The following is a 14,750-nucleotide window of genomic DNA, read 5'->3' as shown; positions in this document are numbered from 1 at the left end:
TTAGCCTGGTCAAGGGATCTGTACGTGAGAAGCCATCATTGGTTGGATTGGGGGGCCGGGTATCCAAAGAACCCGCAGAAGGACCTACTGAGGAAGATCATCCCCTTTAAAATCTGGTAGGCCCAGAGAGTGTGAAGTCAGGTTATGACTCTACTAGTCTAGTAAGAACCGTTGGGCTTGTGTCTTCCCTGTTCTTCCTCCTGCCCCACTTCAATGATGGAGGGAGTCAGAAATGGCTTCTATCCCAGCACCTCGTAAGTAAGGGGGGAGGTGAGTCCAAAAAGTAGGCCAAGGTACCCTTTGCAGGCAAGCAGCTACCTCCAGGGTGCCGCAGTGGTGGGGAAAGCGTTGGAACAACCTTACCCTTGAAGTGGAAACTTTGGCTTTTATCATGTGGGCCTGAAGACTCTCCTGTTCTGAAACAGGCATGCATTCTTGCATTACCGGGACTTGTACTGACTGTTGCTAAACTGGGAATGCTCCTTCCCCAGGAGGTTTCCACACCTTGCCCCTGAACCCTTGTGGGGTCTTTGCTCACATGTTTCCTCCTCAGTGAGTCCTTCCTTGACTGTCCTATTCATAACTCAGATCACCTACCCTGTTCCCCTCCAAGCCTATACCCTGCTTTGTTTTTCTTCATGTTACTCATTCTGTATTTTATCATGTTATGCTGTATCATGTCACCATTATTTATTTATCTATCTATCTATTTATTTATTTATGGCTGCGTTGGGTCTTCGTTGCTGCGCGCGGGCTTTCTCTAGTTGTGGTGGCTTCTCTTGTTGCAGAGCACAGGCTCTAGGTGCGTGGGCTTCAGTAGTTGTGGCACACGGGCTCAGTAGTTGTGGCTCGCGGGCTCTAGAGCTCAGGCTCAGTAGTTGTGGTGCATGGGTTTAGTTGCTCCACAACATGTGGGATCTTCCCGGACCAGGGCTTGAACCTGTGTCCCTTGCACTGGCAGGCGGCTTCTTAACCACTCTGCCACCAGGGAAGCTCTCATGTCACCATTTTGATATATAAACTCCATTGAGGGCAGAGGGTTTGTTAGTTTTTCCCGTTATGTCCCTAGCACCCACAATAGTAAAATGTATTCATTCAGCAGATAATTATCAAACTGAGATTGTTTTGTGATTTAAAGAGTAATAAATAAATTTACTTATGGCTGTGCCCTATGAATCCTACTCCTTCAACATATCTGTTAAATAAGTATTCCTTTGGTTTTTTTCTTTTTTTTTTTTTTTTTTTTTGGCCGCACTGTGCGGCATGCAGGATCTTAGTTCCCTGACCAGGGATCGAACCCGTGCCCCCTGCAGTGGAAGAAGTGTGGAGTCTTAACCACTGGACCACTAGGGAATTCCCCCTTTGGTTTTTTTTTAAACAGCTTTATAAGACAGAATTCGTATAGTGTACAATTAATCCATTTAAAGTGTACAATTCAGTGACTTTTTGTAAATTCACAGAGTTGTGCAACTATCACCATAATCGATTTTAGAATACTTTCATGACCCTTTGAAAAGAAACCCTGCACTACTTAGCCGTCATCTCCCCATTCCTTCTCCAGCCCCAGGCACCCGTTAATCTACTTTCTGTCTCTGTAGATTTACTGATTCTGGACATTTCATATAAATGGAATCATATAATATATGGTTCTTTGTGACTGACTTATTTCGCTTAGTATAACGTTTTTGAGGTTCATGCATGTTTTAGTGTGTGTCAATATTTTATTCCCATTTACGGCTGAATAGTATTCCATTGTATGGATGTACTACATTTTGTTTATACCTTTACCTGTTGATGAACATTGAGGTTATTTCCACTTTTTGGCTATAATAATAATGCTGCTATAATTCACATACAAGTTTTTGTGTGGATGCGTCTTTTCTTGGGTATATACCTAGGAATGGAATTGCTGCGTCGCATGGTTGCTTTTGAGGAACTGCCAGGCTGTTTTCCAAAGTGGCCGCACCATTTTACATTCCCACAGCAGTGTATGAGGGTTCCAGTTTCTCTGTATGCTTTCTAATGCTTGTTATCTAACACTTGTTATTATCTGTGTTTTTGATTTTAGCCGTCCTAGTGAATGTGACATGGTACTTTGTGGTTTTGACTTGCATTTATCTAATAACTAATGATGTAGAACATCATATCGTGTGCTTATTGGCCATTCCTCTATCTTCTTTGGAGAAATATCTGTTTGGATCTTTTGCCTGTTTTAAAAAATTGAGTTGTTTGTCTTGTTATTGTCCTTTGGTTTTTGATTGGGATTGTTTACTTTAATTGGTTCTGGTTTTCTCCCCTCCTCTTCTTCAGGTAGAAGAAGTGAAGCGACGTCAGTACTGCCTTGCATTCAGCTCAGCTGGAGCCCAAGCTCAGACCTATCACGTCAGCTTTGAGACTTTGGCTGAGTACCAGAGATGGCAGCGGCAATCATCCAAGGTGATAAGCTGTCAGACATCCTGATGTGGAGATAAGAGCAGAGAAACCCAACAGAAGTATATTTTGAAACTGAACTTACTCCCAAGAGATCAAATTATAATTCTTATGCACATCACTCTAGGCCTTTCTGAGTACATAGTGAATGCAATGGAATTCTCCCAGGTCCTTAACTTATTATTTATATTTGCATAGTACAGAATGCTTACAAAAGTGTTTTCAGGTGCATTTACCTTTATACCATCTCTGTGAAAAAGGTAGGGCCTTGAAGGATTTGAGACACAATGAAATTCAAATGACTCTCCCTCAACCATAGTGGTCAATGATAGATGGAGCTGTTCCCTAACTCATAGCCGAGTGCATCTGTATGTGTTTAGCACAGCTTTGATGAACCACTTTAAATTTGAACTTATTGATGGAACATGACCTGTGATCCTGTCACAAACCATTATTCCTGTATGCTGAGGATAATTGGCTTTTTAGCATAATTTCTGCTTTCCTAGCCTTTAAAGATGAAGTGCTGTAAAATTGTATTTCATTTTCCAAATTCTCTTGTTCTCCTAGCCATCTTTTCAGAATTTAAACACATTTTTCTTTATGGAGCTAAATAGCTTCATGAAGGATTATTTCAGTAAAATGACATGCCATCAAAACATGAATGACTTTTGCAGTGATATTTTGTTTGTTTTAGACCCATTTTCACAGTCCATGTTGTATTAGCCTACTATTATAGTAATATAAATCTTGTTTTGGCTTTATTGGATTTTCTGTACTTGTGGTGGTAATAAAATCTTCTCTGAATAAAACTAGTTTCAATTTTAAATAGCTATTTCATTCTTCTGCCCTTGTAAAGAGAAATTAATATTTTTGAGCACCTTTTGCATGCTAAGCATTGGTGCTGTGTGCTTGGTTATTTAATTTTCCTCGTGACAGATGAAGAAACTGCACAAGTAAGGAACAGGGCTTGTGTGGCTGCAAAAGGCTGTGTCTTTCAGTATCACACTCCTAAAGTTTTGTACAGTTACTTTGAATCATCTTAACTTTACTTCCTGCATGAACTGTTAACTTTCCATCTTTATGATTTGTATTTTTTTCTTACCTTTTACTTGTAGACACTTTACAGCCTATACCTTTCTGTTTTTCAAGCATCTCATGGTTTTAGGAAAAAGTAAAAATTAACTGTTTCTTATAAATGAATAATCGGATCTCCTGACCTTTCTTTTCTTTCCCGTCTTATTTTTTTAAATAAATAAATAAATAAATTTATTTATTTATTTTTGGCTGCGATGGGTCTTCGTTGCTGTGTGTGGGCGGCTGGGGGCTACTCTTCATTGCAGTGAGCAGGCTTCTGGTTGCAGTGGCTTCTCTTGTTGCGGAGCATGGGCTCTAGGCACGTGGGCTTTAGTAATTGTGGCACACAGGCTCAGTAGTTATGGCTCGCTGGCTCTAGAGTGCAGGCTCAGTAGTTGTGGCGCACAGGGCTTAGTTGTTACGCAATCTAAGGGCTTCTTTGCGGACCAGGGCTTGAACCCGTATCCCCTGCATTGGCAGGCGGATTCTTAACCACTGCACCACCAGGGAAGCCCCTCCCATCTTTTTAATCGGTGCCTTTTTGTGTCAGTGCCGTTCCGTCCTCTGCTGGGTGGGAAACATTTGGGGCTGGCTCAGATGGCTCTTCTCTTTGACCTTGTCCAGGTGGTGTCCCAGCGTATCAGTACCGTGGACCTCTCGTGTCACAGCCTTGAGGAGGTTCCTGAGCATCTCTTCTACAGTCAAGATATCACCTACCTCAACTTGCGACACAACTTCATGCAATTAGAAAGACCAGGGGGCCTTGACACTTTCTACAAGTATGTGGGGCATAGGTTTCCAGACTAGCTTACTGAAACTGAGTCGTAATCAATACCTATAAGCGAGCATGTTTACCATCATATATATATTTGAAAACTTCCCCTCCATTTTGAACAGGAAGTAAGAATTTTTATTCACACAGTTTTCCCACTCCCCTTCTCCCCTCTGTACAAGAGACGACAGATGCACAGTTTCCGTTACGGAGGCAACATTGAGCTGCCCTTGATTTGGATAATCCTTTTCTATATGTCATTGACAGCAATGCATGATCTGCCTCCAGGGTAAATCGAGAGATTCTGTATATGGGAAGTTTTTGAATCAGAAGTTTCAAACTTAAATAACTTAAAGGAAATAGGCCAGATTTCAAGAATTCCACTCCCAGGTTAGGGCTTTTATCTTTCCTTTGCACCTGCTACTGCCAACTCTGAAGCCTTTTGTCAGCTGTGAAACCTCTCTCTTCTAATAAAGGAACCATTTCAGTCCTAAGGGGCAATGACCCATATATTTTCCCATCTCCTTTGTTAGAATATATTCCCCATTCCCACCCTCCACCCATTTCATCTCCTTCCTCCCTTTAAAAATGGGTGGAAGTGAATAAATATATGGTGTAAGTAATTGTCTGGGCTTCTTGTGGGGAGGAGAGAAATCGGAAACTAAAACGTTCAAATTACATGGTGATTAAAAAGATAAATGCACATTGAAATGACATATTTTATGCACTTAGTAACTAATATTTCTAGAATAATTTTCAGAAAGCATATGATTTTTACCTCATCTGAAATGTTTTGCAAAGGTTTTCAAATATAAGCCTATATTTAGTAATGAAATAATTATTTTAATAATATTGATATTTAAAAATAAAAACAAGCTATAATTTTAAGGAAGTGGGTTTCTAGTATTTACTTCTGTTTCTATGAAAAGAGGGTTAATCTAGTTTGAGGGCTGGATTAGCAATTTGGAAGTCCTTTGCCAAGCCGAAGGAACAATCAGTACTCAAGCTGAAATTTTGGAAGAGGAACATTAGAGAGAGGTACCAAGGATTCAAATCTAGAAGCAGATGATATAGTTCATCATCTTGGAGAACACTACCTCAGCCTTACAGTCTTGTACTAGTATAGTAATGAAGTGTAATACTTCTAAGTAGAATTACAGGAGTGACTCCTGTGGATCCAATTTATGATGATACTATCTCTCAGTGAGACATTATATAGATATTTCTACAAAAAAAATTGAAACATTAAAAATTAGTTCATGTTGTATATCATCACATTACAGTAAAACTCAGTATCACCTACATATTTTTAAGCTCTAACTGGCCCATTCATTTCAAGTGACTTTTGAGCCAGCATAGTTTCAGTACAAAAAAAGAAATTGCTTATAGTGGGATTTGATCTGAAGGTTTGTTAGCTATTCCTGTGTCCATGGGTTGATTAATTATTGTTAAGGCTTTCATATGTTGCACATAGAAATTTAATAAAGGTAAAGATTTGAAGCATATCAGTAATGATTGATTCACTTTGATAGAAAATAATTATACCAATGTGAGCTTTTCAAGATTTTCTGCCTTTTTTTTTTTTTTTTTTTTGCGGTACGCAGGCCTCTCACTGTTGTGGCCTCTCCCGTTGCGGAGCACAGGCTCCGGACGCACAGGCTCAGCGACCATGGCTCACGGGCCTAGCCACTCCGTGGCATGTGGGATCTTCCCGGACCGGGGCACGAACCCATGTCCCCTGCATCGTCAGGCGGACTCTCAACCACTGCGCCACCAGGGAAGCCCGATTTTCTGCCTTTTTAAGGAGAAGAGAGAACAACTCCTGTCACACCAGACCTGGTTTTCTCAATAGCTTGCACTGGGTGTTAGTCATCTTAGTGTCTATGCCACACATAATGTTTGGCACATACTGAGTGCTCAGTAAATATTTGCAGAACAAATTCTTTGATGGACATTTAAAATAGATCACTTTTTCATTCAGTAGTATAATGTGCCTTTGCTTTTTAGATTTTCTCAGCTTAAGGGCCTGAACTTGTCCCATAATAAGCTTGGGTCATTTCCTGTATTGTTATGTGAAATTTCTACCCTGACCGAGCTCAACCTTTCCTGTAATGGATTCCATGACCTGCCGAGTCAGATTGGCAATCTGCTGAAGTAAGTATCTGACTTTTACTAGATCTGTCTTTTCCTGTGTTTGCAGCATAAGGAACTTGTCTGGCATTTGGAATGAAGGTAGTTCCATGAGCTCTTGCAGTGAAATAAATCATGTAATTATGAGGATTCTGGTCAGCAGCAGCTACTTGCCTACAGAAGTAACTAGTCCCTCAGTTTTAACAGCAGAGGCTCTGATTACCCTTGATGTTAGAGGGACCATCTGTATTTCAGTTATCTTAGTAAGAGTCTATTTAGATAGACTTAGGGCATTTTATCATTATTGGACTCATAATAAGTTAATGACAAGTCAAAATCCATAATTCTAGTTCCATCCATTCCAGTTAAAACCTTTCATCAGTTTTGTTTTCTTCCTGCAGTCTTCAAACCCTCTGTCTTGATGGCAACTTTCTGACTACTTTACCTGAAGAATTGGGGAATCTGCAACAGCTTTCCTCCCTGGGAATTTCCTTCAACAACTTTAGTCAAATTCCCAAGGTTTATGAGAAACTCACTATGTTAGATAAAGTGGTTATGGCAGGAAACCAACTGGAAGTGCTGAACCTGGAGGTGCTGAACTGTATGAGCCACGTCAAACATGTGGATTTGAGGTGAGGTCATTCTTCACTGTGCCTTCCTTTCGCCTGACCTCTAATGGACCTTTACGTTTTCTTTTTATGAAGACTCTTTAAAACATTAGGATTTTAGAACACTGTATGTTTTCAAAGCTGTAGTTAAGCTTCATTTTTCACTCAATGGCAGAGAGATTATGAATGAGGTAGGTGTACCATGTGGTAGAGACAAAGGTTGTTCTGACTTACCCTCCCAGCAATGTTTTATGAGAACTCCGATTTTGTCACATTCTTACCAGTGTTGGATTTTAGCAGCCTTTTTCCTTGTTGTCAATGTAGTAGGTAGAAAATAGTATTTCATCGTTTTAATCAGCATTTATGGTGAGTGAGTTGAGTGTCTTTTTGTATGCTTATTGGTAGTTTGTATTTTTCCATAAACTTGACCATTTTTCTGTTGAATCATTGGGTTGCTTCTTGATATCTATTGTATTATAATTAAAATGTTAACAGTCTTACTACTAACAATTTTTAATAAAAGAGTTTTATTCCCTTTTTAAATATTTATTATTTATTTATAATCTTTTCCTAAAGGAAGCTAGTAAAACACACATACTGGATGTCCTGTCATTTACACTAAGTCATCGATGTCCCTTATAAAGACATAGTAACAGAAAAATTTATTGAAATGCAGGAAAATGAACAGGCCTGCATGCATTAAATCAGATACTTATATAGAAGAGAACAGGGTGGGATGGGGAGGGTGGGAGGGAGGGAGATGCATGAGGGAAGGGATGTGGGAACGGATGTATATGTATGACTGATTCACTTTGTTATAAAGCAGAAACTAATAAAAAAATTAAAAAAAAAAAGAGAACAAAGAAGTCATCATTTTCTATAATTTGCCCTTGAACTCTTCCATATTGATACAGATTACTTTCCTCTTCATTAATTGAGGTAATGGGAATCTTAGCACTAGAGAGAGTAGGCAGGCAGCGAGAGGACGTGTGACTGCTTCCTCTTGCTCTTACCCGGTACTTACTCCGTGAATGCCTTGCTACTCCTAACTTGACAAGTTACGTTCATCTTCTTGTTCCTTTGTCCTATTCCTTCATCCCTACCTAATGTACTTGGTATTTGGGTGCAAGTTTTAAACTGTTTGTGGGCATGGTCCCCTTTCCTTTCTCTTTATTTAATTTGTACATGTATTTGCCAATCTGGATTGTCTCTAACTTAGTTTATAAACAAAGAACTCAAGGTACAGCTATCTGTAGTTATTTACTTAGTACCTTGCAAAATGAGGCAAGTAGTGAAATTCTTATGCTGTTTAGGAAAGAGAAAAAAGGATCATACTTCTATTTTTCTTTTGGTCAGCACATTTAGTAAAATTTATTTCTAATGATTTTCTTATTTCTGAATATTAAGGATGAACCATCTGAAAACCATGGTTATTGAGAATCTGGAGGGAAATAAGTACGTCACCCACATGGATCTGCGGGACAATCAGCTGACTGACTTAGATCTTAGCTCCTTGTGCAACTTGGAGCAGCTGCATTGTGAGCGGAACCGGCTGAGGGAGCTGACGCTCAGTGGCTTCTCCCTTCGAACTCTCTACGCCAATTCGAACAGTGAGTTCTCTACCCAGTCTCCTGTATTTCCTCTTGTAGCTCTTGTCCAAGCTTTCCAAGAACAGTGGCATCTGGGGTGTTCCTCAGATACTCTGCGAAGTGGAGTTTGAGGTTCATTGAGACCTAGCTTTAAGTTTGCCGTCAACACTTCAGTGGTTGAGGTATGCATAAAAAGACATTGCAGGACAATTTGAGATTCACTAAGTGAACATAATAATAAGAGGCATTCTGCAAAATGACAGGAAGTTAGGAGGGTGGGCAAGCATGTTCGAAAGAGAATATCAGTGATGGTCTAAAACAAGGGCTGTCCAGCTACAGCCCAGGGGCTAAATCTGGCCTACCATCTGTTTTTGTATGGCTCACGTGGAATGGGTTTTTACATTTTTTAATGGTAGCGTTTTAAAAAAAATCAAAGGAAGAATAATTTTGACATGGGAAAGTTATATGAAGTTCAAATTTAAGTGAAGAAAGTTTGATGGGCACACACCCACATTGATTTGTCCACATATTAACCACTCTCATGCTACAGTGGCAAAATTGAGTAGTTTTAAGAGAGACCACGTGGCCCATAAAGGCCAAAATATTACTAAACATTTAGCCCTTTACAGAAAAAGTTTGTCAATCTCTAGTCTAAAACCTTGTGCTGCCTCAGTTCCAGAATGAGAAGCCCTTCATTTCAATAGTGATTTATTTGCCCCAGGATTATTTTTCAATGTAAAAGGCTTCATATTTGTTGAGGCCATTCTGTTTATAGAGAGTTCTTCTTTACCGAAGAAGTTATACAGTTGACCCTTGAACAACATGGGTTTGAGCTGCACAGGTCCCCTTTTTTTGGTTTGTTTGTTTTGTTTTGTTTTGGCCACACTGTGCAGCTTGCAAGGTCTTTGTTCCCCAACCACGGATTGAACCCGGGCCACAGCAGTGAAAGCACTAAGTCCTAACCACTGGACCGCCAGGGGATTCCCTGCATAGGTCCACTTAAACATGGATTTTTTCAATAGTAAATACATTGACCCTTGAATAATGCAGGGTTTAGAGGCACCAATCCTCTAAACAGTCAAAAATGGGAGTATAACTTTATAGTTAGCCCTCTGTATCCATGATTCCATATCTGTAGATTCAACCAACCACAGATTGTGTAGTATTGTAGTATTTACATATATATATATAAAGTTATATGGGGATTTTCAACTGCACAGAGGGTCAGTGCCCATAACCCCCACATTGTTCAAGGGTCAACTGTAACTACTTTTTCTGTGTTTAAAGAAGTAAAGGAAAAGATGTTTAATTTCACTAAGTATCAGTCAAAGAAATGCAAATTTAGATAATGCCATTTTATACTCATCAAATAAAAATAATAACACTAAGTGCTTACTGAAGATGTGGAGAAGCAGTACCTCTCAAACGTTGCCAGGGGGAGTTGGTAAAACCAACACGGAGAGCAGCATGATGGTGTCAGAGAAGACAAAGATACACAGAGCCCGTGTTCTAGCAGCTCCCCTGCTTGGAATATCTCCCAGACACTCACATAGGAGATGTGTCCTAGAAGGTTTATCATAGCATTGTATGTTACAGTGAAAAAAACTAAAAATATGACTATAAATAGGAAAATGGGTAAACAAAACAGTGATAAATTTATATAATAGAATATTGCACAGCAATGGAAATGAATGTACTAGAGCTTTGTGTATTAGTATGGATAAATCTCAGAAGTCTTTTTTTTTTTAATTTTATTTATTTTATTTATTTATTTTTGGCTGTGTTGGGTGTTCGTTGCTGCGCGCGGGCTTTCTCTAGTTGTGGAGAGCGGGGGCTACTCTTTGTTGCAGTGCGCGGGCCTCTCATTGCAGTGGCCTCTCTCGTTGTGGAGCACGGGCTGTAGGCGTGTGGGCCTCCATAGTTGCAGCACATGGGCTCAGTAGTTGTGACTCACGGGCTCTAGAGCGCAGGCTCAGTAGTTGTGGCGCACGGGCTTAGTTGCTCCCTGGCATGTGGGATCTTCCCAGGCCAGGGCTCGAACCCGTGTCCCCTGCATTGGCAGGCGGACTCTCAACCACTGCGCCACCAGGGAAGCCCCTCAGATATCTTTTGAGCAAAAAAAGAAAGTGCATGTTTTGATATCCTGCAGTGAAAGGAATGGTCCTCTTGAAACAGAAAGGTACCTATGAATTACTCATTCTAAAAGCCTGTGGATTGGACTTCCCTGGTGGTGCAGTGGTTAAGAATCCACACGCCGTGGAACAACTAAGCCTGTGTGCCACAACTACTGAGCCTGAGCTCTAGAGCCCACGAGCCACAACTACTGAGCCCACATGTCACAACTACTGAAGCCCGTGCACCTAGAGCCCAAACTCCACAACAAAGAGAAGCCACTGCAATGAGAAGCCCGCACACCGCAACGAAGAGTAGCCCCCCGCTCGCCGCAACTAGAGAAAGCCCGCATACAGCAGTGAAGACCCAACGCAGCCAAAAATAAATAAATAAATAAATTTATTTTAAAAAACAAAAAAATAAAAGCCTATGGATTTAGAATGAGATACCAAGATCTGTTACCCCTCCATGGTGTTGTTTCCTTTTTGCCAATTGGAATCAGATAATTCTTGGTTTTTCTGACTTTAAAAAAATTTTTTCCCTTTTTTGATACTCTTGTGACCCATATTGGTCTGATTTTTTGGAGAGATTAATTATATTCAGGATTTTATTACTTCGACTGGTGGTCAAGAATAAACATAAATGAGGTTTGCTTTCTTATTTTTAACACTATGTTAGGTATTCAGGAGTCAGTGGTTGAGTACACTATGATAGTTATATCAAATTTTAAAACACATAAAAATGTTGTTTGCTTAGCTCTAAGTATGCCATGACAGTATGAAAGAATCCATGGGAATGATAAAAATCATATTCCGGATGGTGTTTGCCTCTTGGTATGTGCAGCGTTTTAATTCTTAAAAAGGCTGAAGCATGTAAGGCAGAATGTCACGATTTGTTAAAAGCTAGGTGATGGGTGAAAGAATATTCATTATTTTATTCCCTTTTCTGTATCGCTAAAATATATTATTAGGATAAAAGAGAGTTAAGACTTCTCTTTTCATTGCCTTTTATCATGTTATAGACACTTCAAATTGTAGCTTAGATTAATTGTTAGGGCTGTTTGTTGAGTCGTGCTGTTTATACATGTTGTGAGATGGTAGTAATTCTTTTGTCCTGGAAATACTTATTATCAGGGCTAATCTGTATTCTTAAAGTATCTAGAGACTCTGAATGACTGGCCCTCTGGGAAAAGACTCATTGACATACATGTAGGCCTTCTTAGCAGATTCTGTCACAGTACTGTTATTGGGGCTTGTTCTGTTCACAGAATCCTTAAATTGTACAACCTAGAAGAATTCATATCAACACTTGAAGTTTTGACACCTCAGAAGTAAAGAACTCAGCTTTCAGCTTCACAAAAGAATTTTTCCAAATGGCCAATTAGCATAGAGAAGTGCCATCACACCAGGGTCATCAGGGATATGCAAATTGGAATCTCAGTGTGACACCACTGCACACCTACCAGAATGACTAGAATAAAAAAGGCTGAAAACACCAGTGCCAGTTGTTGGGCGTGTAAATTGTTGCAACCACTCTGGAAAACTGCATGGTAGTATCTCCTGAAGTCACACATATGCACCCACTGCACTCGGCAGTTCCTCTCCTAAGCTTGTATTCAACATAAATGCTTATGTTAGTCCACAAAAGACGTGGACAAAATGTTCACAGAGGCACTATTCATAGTAACCCCCAGCTAGACAAGACTTAAAATGCCCATCAACTCTACAATGGGTAAATAAATGGTGGTATATTCCCAGGAAAAATTTTATACAGCCATGAGAATGGATGAACTAAAACCATATTCAGTAATATGAACAAATATCTCACAAGCACAATGTTCAGTGATGAAGCCAGACAAAAAAATTATATATAATGAATGTGTATATTTATATAAATAGGTAAAAGTAATCTGTATGTGGGGTAGTGACTAGAGGGATGGGGGATGAGGGGAAGTTTCCGGGCAGCTGGTACTGCTCTGTTTCTTGATCTGCCTACTGGTTATACCAGTGTGTTCTTTTTGTAAAAATTCATTGATCTATACATTTAAGATTACTGTACTTTTCTTTATTTGTTTTGCTTTAATTAAAAATTAAAATGTTGGGCCTCCCTGGTGGCGCAGTGGTTGAGAGTCCGCCTGCCGATGCAGGGGATGCGGGTTCGTGCCCCGGTCTGGGAGGATCCCATATGCCGCGGAGCGGCTGGGCCCGTGAGCCATGGCTGCTGAGCCTGTGCATCCGGAGCCTGTGCTCCGCAACGGGAGAGGCCACAACGGTGAGAGGCCCGCGTACCACAAAAAAAAAAAAAAAAAAAAAAAAAAAAAAAAAAAAATTAAAATGTTGCCAGGGAAAATTCATTTATTCATTTTTAAGGTTAATAAGCTAAGCAGTTATTGTTAACATTTAACAGCTGCCTGATCCAGTGTGACTCCAGTGCAGTACCCAAGATCCTCCAATTAGTTGTTGTATTTGGTTTTCAAATGGGGATCAAGCAGTTAGTTAGTCAATGTGAGTTACCCACTGTTATTTTAATTTTTAATTTTAATAGATCTTTATTGGAGTATAATTGCTTCACAATACTGTGTTAGTTTCTGTTGTACACCAAAGTGAATCAGCCGTATGCATACACATGTCCCCGGATCCCCTCCCTCTTGAGCTGGGGTGAAATGAGAGTAGCGTCAACATATATACACTATCGAATGTAAAGTAGCTAGTGGGATAGGCTTCCCTGGTAGCGCAGTGGTTAAGAATCCACCTGCCAATGCAGGGGACATTGGTTCGAGCCCTGGTCCGGGAAGATCCCACATGCCACGGAGCAGCTAAGCCCGTGCGCCACAACTACTGAGCCTGTGCTCTAGAGCCCGCGAGCCACAACTACTGAGCCCATGTGCCACAACTACTGAAGCCCACACACCTAGAGCCCATGCTCCGCAACAAGAGAAGCCACCGCAATAAGAAGCCCACACACCACAATGAAGAGTAGCCCCCACTCACCACAACCAGAGAAAGCCGAAGAACCAACACAGCCAAAAAAAAAAAAAAAAAAAAAGTAGCTAGTGGGAGGCAGCAGCGTAGCACAGGGAGATTTGGTTTTCATCTTTAGTTCGTGTCAGTAGGTGACATCAATTTTCATCAGCTTTCCCCCTTGTTTACTCTCAGTTACATTCTTCTTTGGAGAAGGTCGCTAACACCAATCTGTTTTCTGATTAGGGCTGACAGCAGTGAATGTCTATCCAGTACCCAGTCTGCTCACTTCTCTAGAACTCTCCCGGTGAGTGTGTCTCATGAGGGTGGTGCTTGTTTGATTTCTGTATTTAAGAGATGTCTGTGGGCACTTTGACAGTTTTGAGGTACAAGAAATGCTAATACATTGAAATATTTGGATAACCAGGAGAAGAGCAAAGGTTGAGTGGAGGAATAAGTTTAATGGCCATGCTATTTAGATAAAGGAAGGTCCTCTTGAAACAGGAAGGTGCCTCTGAATTACTCGTTGTTAGAGTTTGTGGATTTAGCATGAGTTGTAAACAAAGACCTATTTCCCCACCATGGCAGTGATTTTCTTTTTCCAATTGGAATCAGATAATTCTTGGTTTTTAGTGACTTAAAATGCTGTTCTCTTATTTTTTTGATACTCTTGTGACCCATGTTCATCTGATTTTCAGAGAGATATTAATTATATTCAAGCTTTTATTTCTTCTGTTGGTGGTCAAGAGCAAATGTAAACGAAGTTTGCTTTCTTTCCTTCATTCATTTTTAATACTGTGTTAGGCATTCAGGAGTCACTGGCTGAATTTTACAGTCTAGTGGAGAGTTTGACCATCAAATAAGCAGTAAGAGGGCAGCATCATAAGTGCTGTGAGTATAGAGTGCTAGAAGCAGGTAGAGGGGGCAGTGGACAGAGTCCTATATGCTCAGGGTTTTCATAAAGATTAAAAGAGGGCTTCCCTGGTGGCGCAGTGGTTGAGAGTCCGCCTGCCGATGCAGGGGACACGGGTTCGTGCCCCAGTCCGGGAAGATCCCACATGCCGTGGAGCGGCTG

At 40.4% G+C, this 14,750-nt stretch overlaps 1 protein-coding gene across 2 annotated transcripts in view; it reads left to right on the top strand.

The window, feature by feature from the left end:
• PHLPP2 (PH domain and leucine rich repeat protein phosphatase 2) overlaps positions 1–14,750 on the top strand; it is a gene marked incomplete at both ends in the record, with an annotated part of 71,438 nt that overhangs the window by 35,216 nt on the left and 21,472 nt on the right. For both annotated transcript variants that reach the window (XM_079724390.1, XM_079724391.1), the window contains 6 exons: positions 2,311–2,436; positions 4,129–4,283; positions 6,284–6,430; positions 6,808–7,038; positions 8,422–8,624; positions 13,922–13,982. In XM_079724390.1, coding sequence (XP_079580516.1) covers positions 2,311–2,436; positions 4,129–4,283; positions 6,284–6,430; positions 6,808–7,038; positions 8,422–8,624; positions 13,922–13,982 — 923 coding nt within the window. The remainder of the gene's footprint in view (positions 1–2,310; positions 2,437–4,128; positions 4,284–6,283; positions 6,431–6,807; positions 7,039–8,421; positions 8,625–13,921; positions 13,983–14,750) is intronic.

The sequence above is a fragment of the Hyperoodon ampullatus genome (assembly GCF_949752795.1).
Source record: "Hyperoodon ampullatus genome assembly, chromosome: 18".
Taxonomy (NCBI): domain Eukaryota; kingdom Metazoa; phylum Chordata; class Mammalia; order Artiodactyla; family Ziphiidae; genus Hyperoodon; species Hyperoodon ampullatus.
This window is presented reverse-complemented; position numbering and strand designations above follow the sequence as displayed.